The sequence below is a fragment of the Leopardus geoffroyi genome, chromosome A3, assembly GCF_018350155.1.
Source record: "Leopardus geoffroyi isolate Oge1 chromosome A3, O.geoffroyi_Oge1_pat1.0, whole genome shotgun sequence".
NCBI classification, from domain to species: Eukaryota; Metazoa; Chordata; class Mammalia; order Carnivora; family Felidae; genus Leopardus; species Leopardus geoffroyi.
In genome coordinates this window covers 29,828,211-29,843,251 of record NC_059336.1, presented here as the reverse complement: position 1 = coordinate 29,843,251, position 15,041 = coordinate 29,828,211, and the positions used below count along the sequence as shown (strand labels likewise).

General features: G+C 50.6%; 2 protein-coding genes across 10 annotated transcripts in view; both read right to left on the bottom strand.

Annotated features, from left to right (window-relative positions):
• Positions 1-56: 56 nt before the first annotated feature.
• Positions 57-2,251, bottom strand: LOC123580429 (progonadoliberin-2). Its single transcript, XM_045445120.1, has 2 exons — positions 1,338-2,251; positions 57-1,218 (listed from the first exon to the last, which is right to left on the bottom strand). The coding sequence occupies exons 1-2, from the start codon at positions 1,489-1,491 to the stop codon at positions 851-853; spliced, it is 522 nt and encodes a 173-aa protein (XP_045301076.1). The 5' UTR covers positions 1,492-2,251; the 3' UTR covers positions 57-850.
• A 4,373-nt stretch (positions 2,252-6,624) lies between these two features.
• PTPRA (protein tyrosine phosphatase receptor type A) overlaps positions 6,625-15,041 on the bottom strand; it is a 162,296-nt gene continuing 153,879 nt past the window's right edge. For 7 of the 9 annotated variants that reach the window (XM_045445114.1, XM_045445115.1, XM_045445109.1 and 4 more), the window contains 4 exons: positions 14,180-14,305; positions 13,949-14,100; positions 7,971-8,106; positions 6,625-7,238 (listed from right to left, as the gene is read on the bottom strand). In XM_045445114.1, the coding sequence (XP_045301070.1) occupies positions 7,164-7,238; positions 7,971-8,106; positions 13,949-14,100; positions 14,180-14,305 (489 nt within the window). In that variant the 3' untranslated portion in view covers positions 6,625-7,163. Of the gene's footprint in view, positions 7,239-7,970; positions 8,107-13,948; positions 14,306-15,041 lie in introns of all 9 variants that reach the window. The other 2 variants (XM_045445113.1, XM_045445111.1) reach the window with 1 other exon arrangement.

The window sequence follows — 15,041 nt, the reverse complement described above, 5'->3', positions numbered from 1 at the left end:
CTGAAGCCGGGTCGAGGGGAGCGCACCTGCCAACGTCTGCATCTACCCCTCAACGTCTGCGTCCACCCCGGGCCCGCTGGCTCTGGCTTCGCCCTTCCTGCGAGGCCTGCCATGACCCGCCCCGTGTCCCTCCCGCCGGCGGGCCCGGCCCGCGTCCCTCCAGCCCCCGCGCGGGGTAGGGTCTCAGCGCGGGTGGGCAAGGGAGGGGACGACTGAGAGAACACGAGACAGTAGCTTCAGGGAGTTCACATCGTTATTGGAGGGCTGCAGGGCGCGGCGCTCTAGGTTCGGTCTGCGCGGGGAGGAAGCGGGCATTTTAGCAGATGCCCTGGCAGCCCAGCTGCGACCTTGCCCGCCCCCTCTCCTCCAGACCTGTCCCCGCGGAGCTGGACGTGGCCTTCTGGCGGACGCGCCTTGGCTGCTAGAGGACCCAGTGTGGGCGCTCTGTAGCTCCTTGGGTGTTGCCCACCCTTAACCTGGTATGTAAAAGCCTGAGCTCACACCGACTTAAACTCGGTGATAAGTTTTTGCCTTATGGGAATTTACCACTTTCTCCTTCAGTTAGCGCCCTCCTGGTGCACTTTAAAATAAATTTGCAAAATAGTAGTAATCCATCTCTGCACTCGGTCTTCTGCAATCACTAAGTCATTGCTAGTGCAGTGACCACCTGGTTCTGGGGCCCCTTCTACTAGTGTGAGTTCACACTCCTCATCTCTTCCCACTGGGAGACACACTGGGTTCTCCTGATGATGATAAAGAAGCCTAGAGGATCCCGCTAAAGCTATGGTCTTACTTATGGAGGTTTTAAGCACAATTGTCTCCTCCTACTCCACTAATGACTTCTAATCTTTTACTTTAACATAAGTATCTTATCATAAATTGTTCCAAGAATTCTGGGAAATAGGAAGAATAGCGGATGGCATCTGGCTGTGTGCCTGAGGGTGCTTTGGCAGGGGGCGTCTCTGTGTTTTCTCATTACCCCCTCTTCTGTCCACATAGCCCAAGTCCTTGGCCATAATGGCCCCTGGTGGCCAATGCCTGGGCCTCTCTCTGTACTTACCAGCAGTGTCTGCACCAGGTGCTGCTTCCTGTGGAGGGACCACCAGCCTGTGGTTCTGGCCTCCCAGGGCATGCTGTTCTCAGGGGGAGCCAGGGCATAGCTTGGGAGGTTATGGGCAGCCTTGTCTGGTCTGCTTGCTGCAGTGCCCAGGACGCTTCCTCAGAAGGGAGCGAAGGCTGTGGCCTGCCCACTACCCCATCCCAGGCTCACGGTAGGTGAAGGAGACCCACCCAGCACCTTCTTCCTCCCACTCAGGCTGGGGAGACCCTTAACCTACCTGGGAGCCTTGGGACGTGCTGTGGGTGCTGGGCTGAGCTGGAAGCCCGTTTTCCTCTGGGGTACCAGCCCTGGGACCAGTGCTGAGCCTTCGAGCGTCCAGGGTGGGCAGTCAGCAGCAGCGGTAGCAGAAGGCCTAGCCTGCAGCCGGCCATGATAGGGCTGCTCCCACGGATAGTGGACAGCACTCAAGAAGGCGGATACTTCCATCCACACCTCCTTCCTTTTCTTCCGGGGTCCCCGTGGACAGCTGGCGCTTCAGGGGCAGCTTTAGTGGTTCCTAATGCCCTTCCCTCTTCTGCCACTGCTCCTCATCCCAGGAGTCCAGGGATCTGGACCCCGGAGGCTCCTGGAAGCTAGCCTTCCCCAGAGCCACCCCCCCCCCCCCCCCAGGGCATAGAGGATTCCAGCCTTGCCAGCTGAGGGCCCTTCCTGGTCTGTCAGGCCTACCCCTCCTCCCGTCAGGGATTCCAGAAGTAGGTTGGAAAAAGTAACAGAGACGCGGGTCAGGGGAGCCCTCCAAGAGACAGGCAGCAGTGTAGGGGCACTGGGGGCACCTGGTGCACAGCACCCTGCCTTTTTTCTGTGATTTGCCATCTCTCTTCCATGGCAGTTGGGGATGTGGAATGGATGTGTGGTGGTGACAGGGGCAAGTGCTTTTACCCCTCGTCCCTCCCACACTAGAGGCAGCAGGCATAGAAACAGTGTTGGGGAGAGAAAGGGAAAGGGTTCTTTTTGGGACATGATTTATGGGTAAGAGGGACTTGGGAGGGAGAAGAGGAACAGAGTGCCATACACCCAGGACAGACTGCCATCCAGGAGTCCCAGCCCTTGGGGGAAAGCAGCCTCTTCACTCACGGAGGGAAAGCTGTGGACGAGGTGGCTCCTTGAGGTGGCTCCTCCAGGTGACAGTGGGACCCCAGTGACGTCTCAATGAAGGGAGGGGGGAGTAGCCTGCCACCCAACAACACTCTTCCCTTCCCAGTGCATGTTCCTAGCCACTGGATCCTGGGGTCACCAGACAGATTGCTCCCGCTCCCTGTCTTCCCAGGGATCTGAGGTGGTAGGACTGCTCCAGCCGGGCCACGCCCTGAAGAATCCTCCTCCCACTTTCCCGGGCTGCATCCTCAGGCTCCTGCCCTTAGGCCTACAAAGCCCTCAGTCTTCCCTAACCCGAAAAGGAAATTGTGGCCTGGAGGCGGCGGCTGGGGACCTGTGTCCCACCCAGTTGGCAGCCTGAGTGGGGAGCCAGAAACCTGTGGAGAGGTCTGGAGGAGGCCATGGGGACCTAAGCGCTTGTTTGCTCAACTGTAAAAGGGGGTGGATGGAATGAACCTCATCCACACACCTGAGCACCAGGGCTGGGTCGCTCTAGATGGAGGTAGTTTTGGGTGGGGCACACCTGCCCACAGGCGGCTTCTCTCTCCTCCCTGCAGGCCCGTGAGAGGGGGCTCAGCTAAGGGGGCAGTGCAGCATCTGTGGGCCTATGAGCAGGGGGTAGGAATAATCTTGCCTCTCAAGGTTCCAAGCCTTCCCCATCCTGTGTTCAACCCAAGACTATTCACGGAGTTTGGCACAGCTCACCTAGACACTTGAAACATGCCCCTGCCTCTCATTCTGTGTCAGCTCAACTTTCCACCACGGACCAGCTATTAGCTTTCCACCAGCTATTAGCCTGGGGCGGGGACGGCGGGCAGAGGCCTGTTTACAGGGTTAATAGGCAATTTCCGCATTTGGGCTGAACAGCAAACGCAAGGGCCAGGGTCAGGCTTGGTGGCGTGGTGGCCAGTCATTAGGAGAGCAGGTGTGTCAAATCCGGAGGCAAAGATGGGGGAGGGGATGGCATAACAGGCACCAGTTATTCATGGGCGCCTGGACTTCAGCTTCCCATGCAGGAAGGCACACATCAATTTCCAAACAATGTGTGGATTGTATGTTCAGTGAAATTGTTTTGGAAAATACTTTGTTCCTATATGTGTTGGTTAACCAAGTAATTTTTAGGAAAAACATTTGTTTTATGGTTTAGTGAAAATGATTCCTTTGAGTTCAGTAAACCAGCTTAGTTCTGGTTTGGGTTTACAGTATGTTTTATTCAAAGTCCCTTGTGTTTATTTTAAAAGAGGAATGGGGTGCCTTTATTTTTTCTGTAGTTTGTTTGTGGTTTTTCCTAAAACATCCAAACCAGAACTAAGCTTCCCAAAGGATGCTCTTGTTCCTTTCTTTCTGGCCACATACATAGCTTTTCAGGAACGTTTGCTGTCCTCTTCCAGACTGTAGACTCTGGAATTGATCCTCATATCCCTCTCAGCAGGACACAGAAAGCCATGTGTTCACCACTGAGCAACTAATGCTCGGTCCTGAGGATAGGACTTCATTCCAGTCTGGGAACTGCTTGTAGCCGGCTGGGAAAGCAGAGGCATAGAGCAGTGTGCTCGGGTGCTGCTGGAGCACAGAGGGGCCCAAAGCCCTGAGCAGATGGTCTGGATGAAGGATGACAGAGTTAGCTGGAGTCCGCACACAGGGCAGCAGCGGTGCTCCAATATAAGGAACAAAATGCAGAAGAGTCAACACAGGAACTGCCAGCAGGTCTGGATCTGTGGGCTAGGGGTGGAGGGAGGGAGGCGCAGAGAATGCTGGAAGGCTGGAGGAAGGGACCAAAGACTCTGGAGAGACAGGGTGAACCCCTGGGCATTGGGAGTGTGAGACAGGTGCCTGTGGGTCACCGCGTGCAGTCACGTGGCAGGAAACCGACCTGGAGCTCAGGGCTGGAGAAGAGCTAAGGGGGCATAACCTACAGACCACAGGAATGGCCAGTCTCTGAAGAAGGAGAAAGGAGGAGCAGTGGCTCCAGAGTGAGGATAAAGTCAGAAGGCAGGAACTAGTGGACAGAGAGTGGATCCCCGGGAATTGGAAAGAAAGGAATCTGTGGGGATGAACTATGGAAGAGGTGAGAGAGAGTGAGTCTATCATAAAGGCAGAAGACTTTAGGCCTGGGGGAAGTGGTGTTTGTTTGTTTTTTAAATTTTTTAAATGTTTGTTTATTTTTGAGAGAGGGAGAGAGAGTGCGCAAGTCAGGGAGGGGCAGCGAGAGGGGAATAGAGGATCCAAATCAGGCTCTGCTGTCAGTATGGAGCCTGATGTAGGTGCTTGGGCCCACGAACCAGGAGATCATGACCTGAGCTGAAGTCAGACACTTAACTGACTGAGCCACTCAGGCCCCCCCCCCCTTTTTTTTAAATCAAAGACTTGTACATTTGGTGGTGGTCAGAGGGGTGTTGAAGGGAACTGAACGCCCAGGAGGGTGCTGACTTGATGAAGTGAGGTCTGAGCACGGTGGGCACTGGATGCCTCGCCCTCCCCCTTCTGAGAAATCTGCACTGGCTCACGCTCCCTGGGGCATAGCTAACTAGCTGGGAGATGGGCAATGGATGAAGCAATCACCCTTGCCATTGTCACACGACTGTGTGGTGTGAGCCCTGATACACTTCCCTTTAGCCTCGACTAGTTCCCGTTGGGTTTATGTCTCTTGCAACCGTGCAAGGCCTGCTTGAAGATGTCTGTTAAGCAACCAGTGGTATTTAAAATACTGGCCTAGCCACCAAGCAAATCAGCATGGACTCCAGCAGAAAGCTGCCAGCCCACACTGGTGAGTTGGTAGAGATACTCAGTCCTTCTGTAAAAACCCTTGTAAGCACTGGTGTGTAAGCTGCTCAATGCCAGCCTGAGCAACAGGAGGTAGGCAGCCTGGTGGGGGATAGCGAGGCAGCACAGGCATGAGAAGGGCTCTCCTATAAGTTGGCTATGTAGCTTGTTGACCCCAGCCTGCCCTTCTCCATCTGCCAGGAGGTAGCCTGCAAAAAATCAGGGTCTCCTTCCCAAACATGGCACCTCTCCTCAGAAATCCTTCATATTCTGTCTTTGCTTAACTTACTTATGCTTCTTTGAAAACCACTGAGTTTTTAATTTATTGCCCCTTGGAGTTCCTTAGTTCTTACAGAAGGACCGAGTACTTCTGACACATACTCACCTCACAGAAACTTCCAGAGGTTGTCTGTCATGGTGCCGCTGCCTCCTGAGGATATCCTGAATATGTGGTGAACTTGGCTTCCATCTTGGAGCCAACCCATCTGTTCACCTGGGCTCTGAGGCCTTCTGTAATGTGGCTCTGTATGACTTTGCCTCCTTTTGCTCATCTAAATTCCCAGCATCCCTTGGGTAGCTCAAGTCCCATCTCCGCCAAAAAGCACACCAGCAATGACCTGAGTAGCCCAGGGCCTATCCCTGCTTCTTGAAAAAGGCCCCACAGGCCACAAGCCTCTCTCAGCCTCGCACTGAGGCTGTCGCAGCTGTGGCAACCAGTTTACGTTCCTGTTCCCATCAGGAGCTGCTCATGAGGATGAGAGGCAATGAAGAGACCCACCCTCCCAGCTGTGCCAACCAAAGACTACATTTCCTAGCAATTCTATTGTCCTATGGTACAGCGTAGGACTAAGTTTTAGCCAATGGGGTATGAGTGCAAATGGAAAGAAGGCTGTAGGAAGCTTCATGTCCTTAGAAATGAGGTTGCTTGCTCTCCATCTTCTTTCTGCTTCTCCATGGGAGAAGACGGTGATCCAGCTTCAGCCACAAGGACACGAATAACATCCTAAAGGGACACTGGGACCACAAGATGGGAGGACACTAGGTCTCTGGACTGGGCACACCGTTACATGAGAAATAAATGAAACACCCACCTTATTTAAGACACAGAAATTAGACGCTTTTGTGTAATACGTCAGGCTTGATACCAAGTTGGGATCGAAGATTCCCATCACCCTGGCCTCTGGGTCTGAGGCACTTCTCATAAAAAAGTCCAAATATGAAATGAAGTGAAATTTTGTTAAATTAAATGAAAGCTATTTAACCCAGTAAGTGTGGATATAAAGGCTTATCCTGGACAAAGCAACACAATCCAGAGTTTTGTAGCACAATCCAGATTGGCATTACTTAGCCAGCTACCTCCTCTCTCTTCCATGCCCCGCGCTAGGCAAACAGTGGGGACCCTGGCCATGTTCCCAGGGAGCGAGGCTGGCTGGGATCACCGCACCAAAGACGTGCTGAGAATGAGACATGGGTCCTGGCAACTAGCTAAGAGCTGGAGAGGCTGCGCGGGTCCGAAAGGAGTCGTCGAGAAGACTACGGCTTCTGAGACCAGCTGAGACAGCACACTGAGAGCAGGGCCAGGAGTGGCCTGGGAGAGCCGTGGCCCTGGTACAGCTGCCCCACCCCAGACAAAGGGAGACACTTCCTTAGGGAGTCAAAGCTTTTATTACCTGATAATCCCTAGTGTGGTGCCAGAGATACCGCTCTGGTCCCCTTACTCCCCACAGTGGGTTGTGAGTGGTGGGGGAGGGGGTAGAGAGGGGAGGGATTATTTACAGAACAGGGGGGGTGGGGGTAGGCACCAGGACAACCAGTTTCCTCAAGAGCTCTGAAAACTTTGTGCTTATTTTCTTAGTTGACACTGAGCTACCTGGAATGAGTTTTGTGTTTCTTCTTCAGGAAAAGATGTCTAAACCAAAGAATAATACAGCCCAATTTCCAGGCAGAGGATTTCACGATATCAATCCAAACATCACACTATTTAATTCCCCAATAAAACATTGGAAAAAGGACTATCAGTGCTAACACATTTACATATAAAATCTCCACCTAATAGGTAATAGAAGCCTATGTACCAATTTCTAAAACAGTTATAAGATATATACACAATTTTGGGTATATTAACAAAACAGAATATTACAAAATATTAAAGGCAATTTTCCTGTCCACCGGGTCTCATCGCCTCTTACTTGAAGTTGGCATAGTCTGAAAATGCGTCAATATATTCCTGCACCACCTTGTAGCAGAACTCATACTGTTCCTGGAGAGCACAAGGAGGGAAAAGCCAGGGTTACTGACAAGAACAAGGTACCTGCAGTTCCTGACAAACCTATTTTACAAAAAATGGAAAACCGAGAGGAAATGAACGTTCTTGGACTTGCACCTGAGCCCTGACCTGCCTGTACTCTCCTTCTGGGTTGAGTACAGCTAATTTCCTCTGGATGGAGGTGAGCTGAGAGGAAGATATCGTCCTAGGCCTACAGTGGTCAGACGTGAGTGTGCTGGGCTGGCAAACCACGCAAGCAGGGAGATGGCTCTGTGGGGCCCACACCTCACCATGGTAGCCAAGCTGCGGGCGCCCTGGCTCTCAAAGCCTCACCAACTCCCCCAACTCTTAAAATGTATTTTTCTTTCCCCTTCAAACATGTCTCTCGGAGGTTCAGGGACCCTTTTGGATGCTTATCCCCATACTCGGTGGTTACTGGTCACCGAGATGGTCAGGAGCCTGAACCAAAGAAAGGAAGCACTCCTGAGACTACCCACGCCAGGACCCATGGAGCCCCGTGGGGCACCCAGGCACCCCCTCTAGCCTTCACAGAGTCTGCTTGGTTCTCTTACTGGTGGCAGGGCTGTGCCCCTCTGCTCTCAATGCCCGTAAGGCTCATTCTGTATGGGGCACCTTGGGGGAGGAGGGGCTGCTTGGAAAAGCCTCCCCCTGAGATGGCCCCGACAAAGAAGGGCTGTAGATGGGGCGGTGGTGTGGGCTGCATACCAGTGTCTGGACCATGTGTGGCCTCTGTAGCCGCAGGCTCTTGACGGTCTGGAAGACGTCCAAAATCCCCTCTGCTTTCACCCGTTCCAGGACTGTGCTTAGGGCACAGAAGGTCCCCGTCCGTCCTGCCCCTGCGCTGTAATAGAGCAGATGCACTTACCACATCTGTTACAGCCCACTGTGCTGATAAGGTGAAGACAGCGGCAACGAGCACATAAAGGCCGAGGGTAATGGTGACAGCTCCTGGGAAGGGCTGCCATCTAATGGAGCTGCTGGGGTGGGTTGGGGCAGGAGGCCCATTTGCTCCTCTCCAAGTAAGCCACATGCTCAATCTGCTCTGAGGAGGAAGTGGCACCCCAGCTGTCCTTCCTGCACGGCCCACTTTGCCTGCTGAGGGACTTGCCCACAGGACAGCGAAGAACCTCACACATACCCCCCTCCTACCCATCACTGAGCCTTCACTGTCTACCTGCAGATGTGCCTGAGTTGCCCTGACCCGCTGCTCACTCATGTTGGGATTCTAGTCTTGTCTTTCCTCTCCTGAGAAACCCTGCCCCTCTGCGCTGGGGTGTATGTGTTGATTCTTTTCCTGTCTCTCATTTGCTTCCTAAGTCCCAGGAATCCAGGCTCTGACCATGATATTATCTGCCCTGTTCAATGTCATCAGTTGCTTCAGCAGACCTTTCCTGAGTGCCTGCTGTGTGGCAGGGGCTGTGGAGGGGAGCAGTATCCCCAGACAATATGATATGCAGTGCGGGAAGGAAAAAGAGGAACAGGAGTTCTAGGCAGGGTGGTTGGGGAAGGTTCTCTAGTAGGTCACATGAGCAGAGACCTGAAGAAGGCGAGGGCCAAGGCCCAGTAGCTGTCTGGGAGAGGAGTATCTTAGGCACAAGGCAGGATGTCCAGGTGTGGAAGCTGTGTAGCTGGATCTGATGGATGGACGGACGGACAGAAGGAAGGAGCGTGGTCGGGGCGAGGTAAGAGCCCTCAGATCATGTTGGGATTCTAAGTGATGTGGCCTGACTGAAGTTTTAAAAGGGTCTCTCAGGCTACTGTGTTGAGAACAGGCAGGAAGGTGGGACAGGGAAATCAGCGAGGCCAGTATAAGTACTGGGAAGAAGGGGTGGTGGCTTAGAGAGGTGCTGGTGGAGGGAGCGACAAATACTTGATTCTGAAACTGCTTTCCATGTAGAGCAAGGTTGAACATGAGATGTGCATGGGTGAGGAAATAAGGAGAACAGTATGGCTCCAAAGCTTCTCATAGGAGTTAGCTGGGGGATGAGATGCCACTTACTAACTTGGGGGAAGGCTGTGCAAATAGAAGGCTTAGAAAGAAAGACCAGAAGTTCTTATCTGAACCCTTTAAACTGAAGATGCCCAAGTGGAAATGTTGAGTAGGTAACTAGACATATAAATCTGGAGTTTAGGGGAGAGGGTGAACCAGTGATAATGACATGTGGGAGTTGGGATGAAAGCCAGGTGACAAGATGGGCTCACAAGAGGTCCAAGGACGAGGCCCTGGACCATGGATGAGGAGGAATCAGTCAATGAGGACACAAACCAGGAGAGAAGTTATGCTGAAAGCATTCCACAGAGAAGTGAGTGGTCAACTGTGTTTGATGCTGATGAAGGTCAAGGGTAATGAGACAGAATGATCTCTGGACTCAGCAACGTGGACGTCACAGGTAGCCCCCACTGGGGCAGCTGCAATGGAATGTGGGAGGAAAGGGGTTAACTGGAATGGGACAGAGAGAGAGAATGAGGAGAGAGGACCTGGGGCGTTAGTCTGGACAGATCTTTTGAGAAGCTTTACTATTAAGGAAAACAGAAACAGAGGGCTACCTGGAAGGAAATTAGAGGTAAGAGTTTTGTTTCTTTTTTAAATTTTTTTTAATGTTTATTTATTTCTGAGACAGAGAAAGACAGAGCATGAGTGGGGGAGGGGCAGAGAGAGAGGGAGACATAGAATCAGAAGCAGGTTCCAGGCTCTAGGCTGTCAGCACAAAGCCCGACGCGGGGCTCGAACTCACAAACCGTGAGATCATGACCTGAGCTGAAGTCGGTCGCTCAACCGAATGAGCCACCCAGGTGCCCTGAGGTAAGAGTTTTTAAAACATTAAGATGGGAGAAATTATAGCACATCTATATGAAGATGGTAGTTATCCAGACAGTTATTCAGAGGAAAACCTGATGATGTAGGATACTGAAGTCAAGTCCTGAGGAGACAAAAGCAGATGGAACTGATACCCAAGTGGAGGGTGTGTGTGGCGGACAGGCCTCACCATGGCCCCCACGATCCTCCACGATATCTTCTGTTGTTCATGCCCTCGTGTGATCTCCTCCCCTTGGGTGTGGGCAGGACATGTGCTGTGCTTCTAGCCAACAGATTTACAGCAAGCCTGATGGGATGTATATAACTACACGCATGTGATGTTACGCGGGATCATAATGCCTGTTTTGCAAGGAGACACTCTCTCTTTTGCTGGTTTAGAAGAAGCCAGCCGCCACACTGGGAAGGTCCATGTGGCATGGAATTTCAAACAACAGAGGCCCTCAGTACAGCCACCTATAAGGAACTGAATGCTACTAACAACCAGGTGGGCTCAGAAATGGATCCTTCCCAATCGAGCATCAGATGGGACCGCAGCCCCAGCCAAAACCTTGCCTGCAGTCTTGTGAGACCCTGAAGCGCAGGACTCGCCTAAGATGTGCTCAGACTCCTGACCACAGAGACTGTAAGCTAAATGTGTGTTGTTTTAAGGTGCGGAGATTAGCAATAGATGGTTAATGTAATGGGCTACAGAGAGAGCTCAGACAACTCATCCACTGGACAGGAGGGATGCAGGGTCCACAGCACCACGGCAGGTGGATTGGCAGCTGTGGTGGTGGGAGCCTGTGGGAGTTCGGATTGCTTCTCTTTTCTTCGTCAAACAGAAATCACCGACCTCTCTTAAGCGTGAGGACAGAAGAGGCAGTGGTGGTTTTAGGTTTGAGAGGAGGTGTGAAATAGTCATACAGGACAAAGTCTGGCAAGCTTTTCTATCAAGGGCCACATAGAATACATCATAGGTTTTGCTGAGAAAAGACAAAATCAAGATGTAACAGCGCAACTCTGACTTCTTATGTGCTGAGCAGCAGTGTGAGGTGAGGAGAGCACCACGTATGGTCTCAACTCTTTTGCTGGAGCACCAGAGCAGCCAGTACAGAAACAAATGGGCACAGCTGTGTTCCAATAAAACCTTATATGAGGGCACTGAAATCTGAATTTCAAGCAATCTTCAGGTCATAAAATAGTCTTCTTTTGAGTAAAAAAATCTTTAAAAAATTTATTCATTTGTTTTTGAGAGAGACAGAGCACGAATGAACGAGGGGCAGAGAGAGAGGGAGAAGGACTGTAGAGCCCCAAGTGGGGCTCGAGCTCAGCTGAAGTTGGGGCTTGAACTCACGGACTGTGAGATCATGACCTGAGTCGAAGTCGAATGCTTAACTGACTGAGCCACCCAGGCGCCTCTAGTCTTCTTTTGATTTAAAAACAAAAAAACCAAAAAACCAAAAAAACATTTAAAAATGTAAAAATAGTTCTTAGCTTGCACACCCATATAAAACTAGGTGGCAGGCCAGATATGGCAGTGGGTCCTAGTAGGTCCAGCCCTGGTCTAGAAGCGTGGAAGGTGCGGAAGGACAGCAAGGCAGCGCTAAGGGCCCACCATGAGACCAGCGGTCAGGATCATAAAATGAGGCCTGTAACCCAGTGCTTTTCTTCAGCCACACTCAGCTGCACGGTGCAGACGCAGGGTAGCTAGAGAATTTGGAGTTTGCCAAGAGAGGGTGACCAAGGGAGAGAAAAAAGTGTAGGGAAAGAAGTGTTTATCTGGGCAGGCCAAGAAATCCTTTTTCCTTAACATTTTTATTTATTATTTTCTAATTTAATTTTTAAAGTAATCTCGAAACCCAACATGGGGCTCAAACGCACAACCCTGAGGATCAAGAGCTGCATGTTCCACCAACCGAGCCAGCCAGGCGCCCCACCAAGGAATCCTTTTAATTTTGCCAATCCAATGGATAAAAAGCCACGCTGCACTATTTTCATCCTCATTTCTCAGAATATTACTAGTAAAGTTTAGCATCTTTTCATGTTTACTATCCGTCTGTAGTAGCTGCTGCACTTGGCCACTTCTTCCTTAAGATTTCTTTCTTTTCTTCGCTTTTTTCCTTTCTTCTCTTTTCTTTCTTCCTCTTTTCCTCTCCCTTTCCTTTACCTCTTTCTTTCTTTCCTTTCTTCCCTTTCTCCTTCCTTCCTTTCTCCCTCCCTCCCTCCCCTCCTTCCTTCCTTATTTTGAGAGAGAGAGAACAAGTGGGAGAGGGGCAAAGAGAGAGGGAGAGACAGAATCCCAACCAGGCTCCACAGTGTTAGTGCAGAGCCTGATGTGGGGCTCAAACTCACGATGCATGAGATCATGACCTGACACAAAATCAATAGTTGGATCCTTAACCAACTCAGCCACCCAGGCGCCCCTTTATTTTTACTTTTTTTTTTAAAGTTTATTTTGAGAGAGTGTGTGCACATGCAAATGCAAGGCCAGGAGGGGCAAAGACACAGAGTGAGAGAGAATGTGAATGGGGGAGGGGCAGAGAGACAGGGACAGAGAGAATCCCAAGGGACTCAGGGCTCATTCTCATGATCTTGAGATCATGACCTGAGCTATGCTTATCTGCCTGAGCTGCCTAGGTGTCCCCTTCCTTAAGATATTTTTAAGTGATCTCTACACCCCATGTAGTGCTCGAACTCAGGACCCTGAGGTCAAGAGTCTCATGCTCTACCCACGGAATCAGCCAGGTGCCCCCCAACAGAAACCTACGTTCTTTCCCTATCTCTCATTTGCCTTGCTCACAAAACAATAAGTCTAGAGGATTAACCCATACCCAGTATATAAGCAGACTCCTCATTAATCTTTGCAGCTCTGTAGCATGAGATACATCAGAGCTTATGGAATCAGTCCCCTATTAATGTTTAGATAATTTACAACCTTCCTGAAGCACATTCACTGGATACATTCCTAGCAGTTCCTTTGCTCATTTTTCTATTTTTAAAACTAATTGGCAGGGATTTATACTCTAGTTTTCCTTCTCTTTTAAGAGTTTTTTTTTTCTTCCTAATTATAAAAGCAATACAAACTCATGGTACATTTTTTTTTTTAATGAAATGCAATCAAACATGCCCCAAACAATTCACCTTCACCACTCCCGCCTCAAATGAGTCCCCTTACCATCTTCTGTCAGTGACACCAACTACTATCAGTAACCCCGTTTCACACTTGGGATATATCCTACACCCTGGACTCCTCTTCTCCTTCACAAGTATGTTTTTAGTTTTGTTCATTTTTCTTCAAACTGTTTGAAAATAGTTGCCCTTTTCTCTTTTCCTGTGTTGCCTTTTTTTTTTATTAAAAAAATTTTTTTTAATGTTTTTATTTATTTTTGAGACAGAGAGAGACAGAGCATGAGCAGGGGAGGGGCAGAGAGAGAGGGAGACACAGAATCCGAAGCAGGCTCCAGGCTCTGAGTTGTCAGCATAGAGCCCGACATGGGGCTCGAACTTACGGACTGTGAGATCATGACCCGAGCTGAAGTCGGATACTTAACTGACTGAGCCACCCAGGTGCCCCTCTTTTCCTCTGTTTCTTAAGGAGTCCAGACCCTCCCCCCCACATTGTCCAACTGGTCTCTCCACTGTCAGTCTCCCCTGTTGTTCTCCTGTATCCCATCACGGTCTCAAATGCTCCCCCTGCCCAATATCTTAATGTCACCGATTCCCTAGCACTTAATGCGAAGTTCAAACATCAAGACGCTCTTATCATCTGGCCCCGTGCTGGTCGTCAAACTTGACTGCCACATGCTCACCGGGATGCTCACGGTCGCCTTCCCTGCCTGCCTCTCGTCACTTTCTCTGCCCCTCAGAGGGCTGGGGAGAGTGGTACCTGCAGTGCACAGTGATGGGGTGGTTCCCTGACTGCTGCTGCTGCTTCTGCACGGCTGCGATGATGCTGATCATGCCCTTTCCGTCGCTGGGGATGCCCACTTCGGGCCAGCCATGGAAGTGGAACTGCCGGATCTGCCGGCTCTTGTTCTCCTTTGGAAGAAGGGGGATCAGAGATGCAGGGCACCGTGGCTCTCCCCGCGGGAGGAGGCGCACCCACCGGCCACCTTACCCTGGTGTTGGTGACTAGGAGGTCTCGGACGGTGTAGCTCTCACATTCCTCCTCCTTCTTCAGCTCTACTGTGATGTCTCCATAGGACACTACTCCATCCGAGGGCCAGTACTGGGCACATTTCTCCTGGAGAGACAAATGGGAGAGGTGAGGCACCCGGGATATGATGTGTGGCAGAGGCAGGGCTGCCTTCTGAGCTGCCTGGTCCCTTCTTAGCCAGCTCTTACTGGACACACTTCATCTCCAAGGTACCAAAACCTCAGTGCCATTACATTACTTAATATCACTCCAATTAACTTCTGATCCTCACTAGGACATCTATAGCTGACCCTTGAACAACACGGGTTTGAGCTGCATGGGCCCATTCATATACAGACTCTTCTGGATAAATACAGTACAGTACAAATGTATTTTCTCTTCCTTACAATTTTCTTAATGCCATTTTCTTTTCTCTCTAGTTTATTATGAGAATACAGCATAGAATATGTAAAACATACAAAATATGTGCTAATGGTTTATGTTACCGATAAGTCTTCAGGTCAGCAGTAGGCTAGCTATTCATTACATTTTTTGTTTTGTTTTATTTTTTACTTTTTTTTTGAGGGCAAAGGGAGAGGCAGAGGGAATCTTTTTTTTTTTTTTTTTTTTTTTTTTTAATGTTTTTATTTTATTTTTGAGACAGAGAGAGAGAGAGCATGAGCAGGGGAGGGGCAGAGGGAGAGGGAAACACAGAATCCGAAGCAGGCTCCAGGCTCTGAGCTGTCAGCACAGAGCCTGACGCGGGACTCGAACTCACGGACTGTGAGATCATGACCTGAGCTGAAGTCGGGACACTTAACCGACTGAGTCACCAGGAGCCCCT

Coding starts and splice junctions, on each gene's coding strand:
- LOC123580429 (XM_045445120.1), bottom strand. CDS start 1,491: ATGGCCGGCTGCAGGCTAGGCCTTCTGCTACCGCTGCTGCTGACTGCC. Junction 1,219..1,337: donor GCACGTCCCAAGGCTCCCAG/GTAGGTTAAGGG, acceptor CTCCCTTCTGAG/GAAGCGTCCTGGGCACTGCA.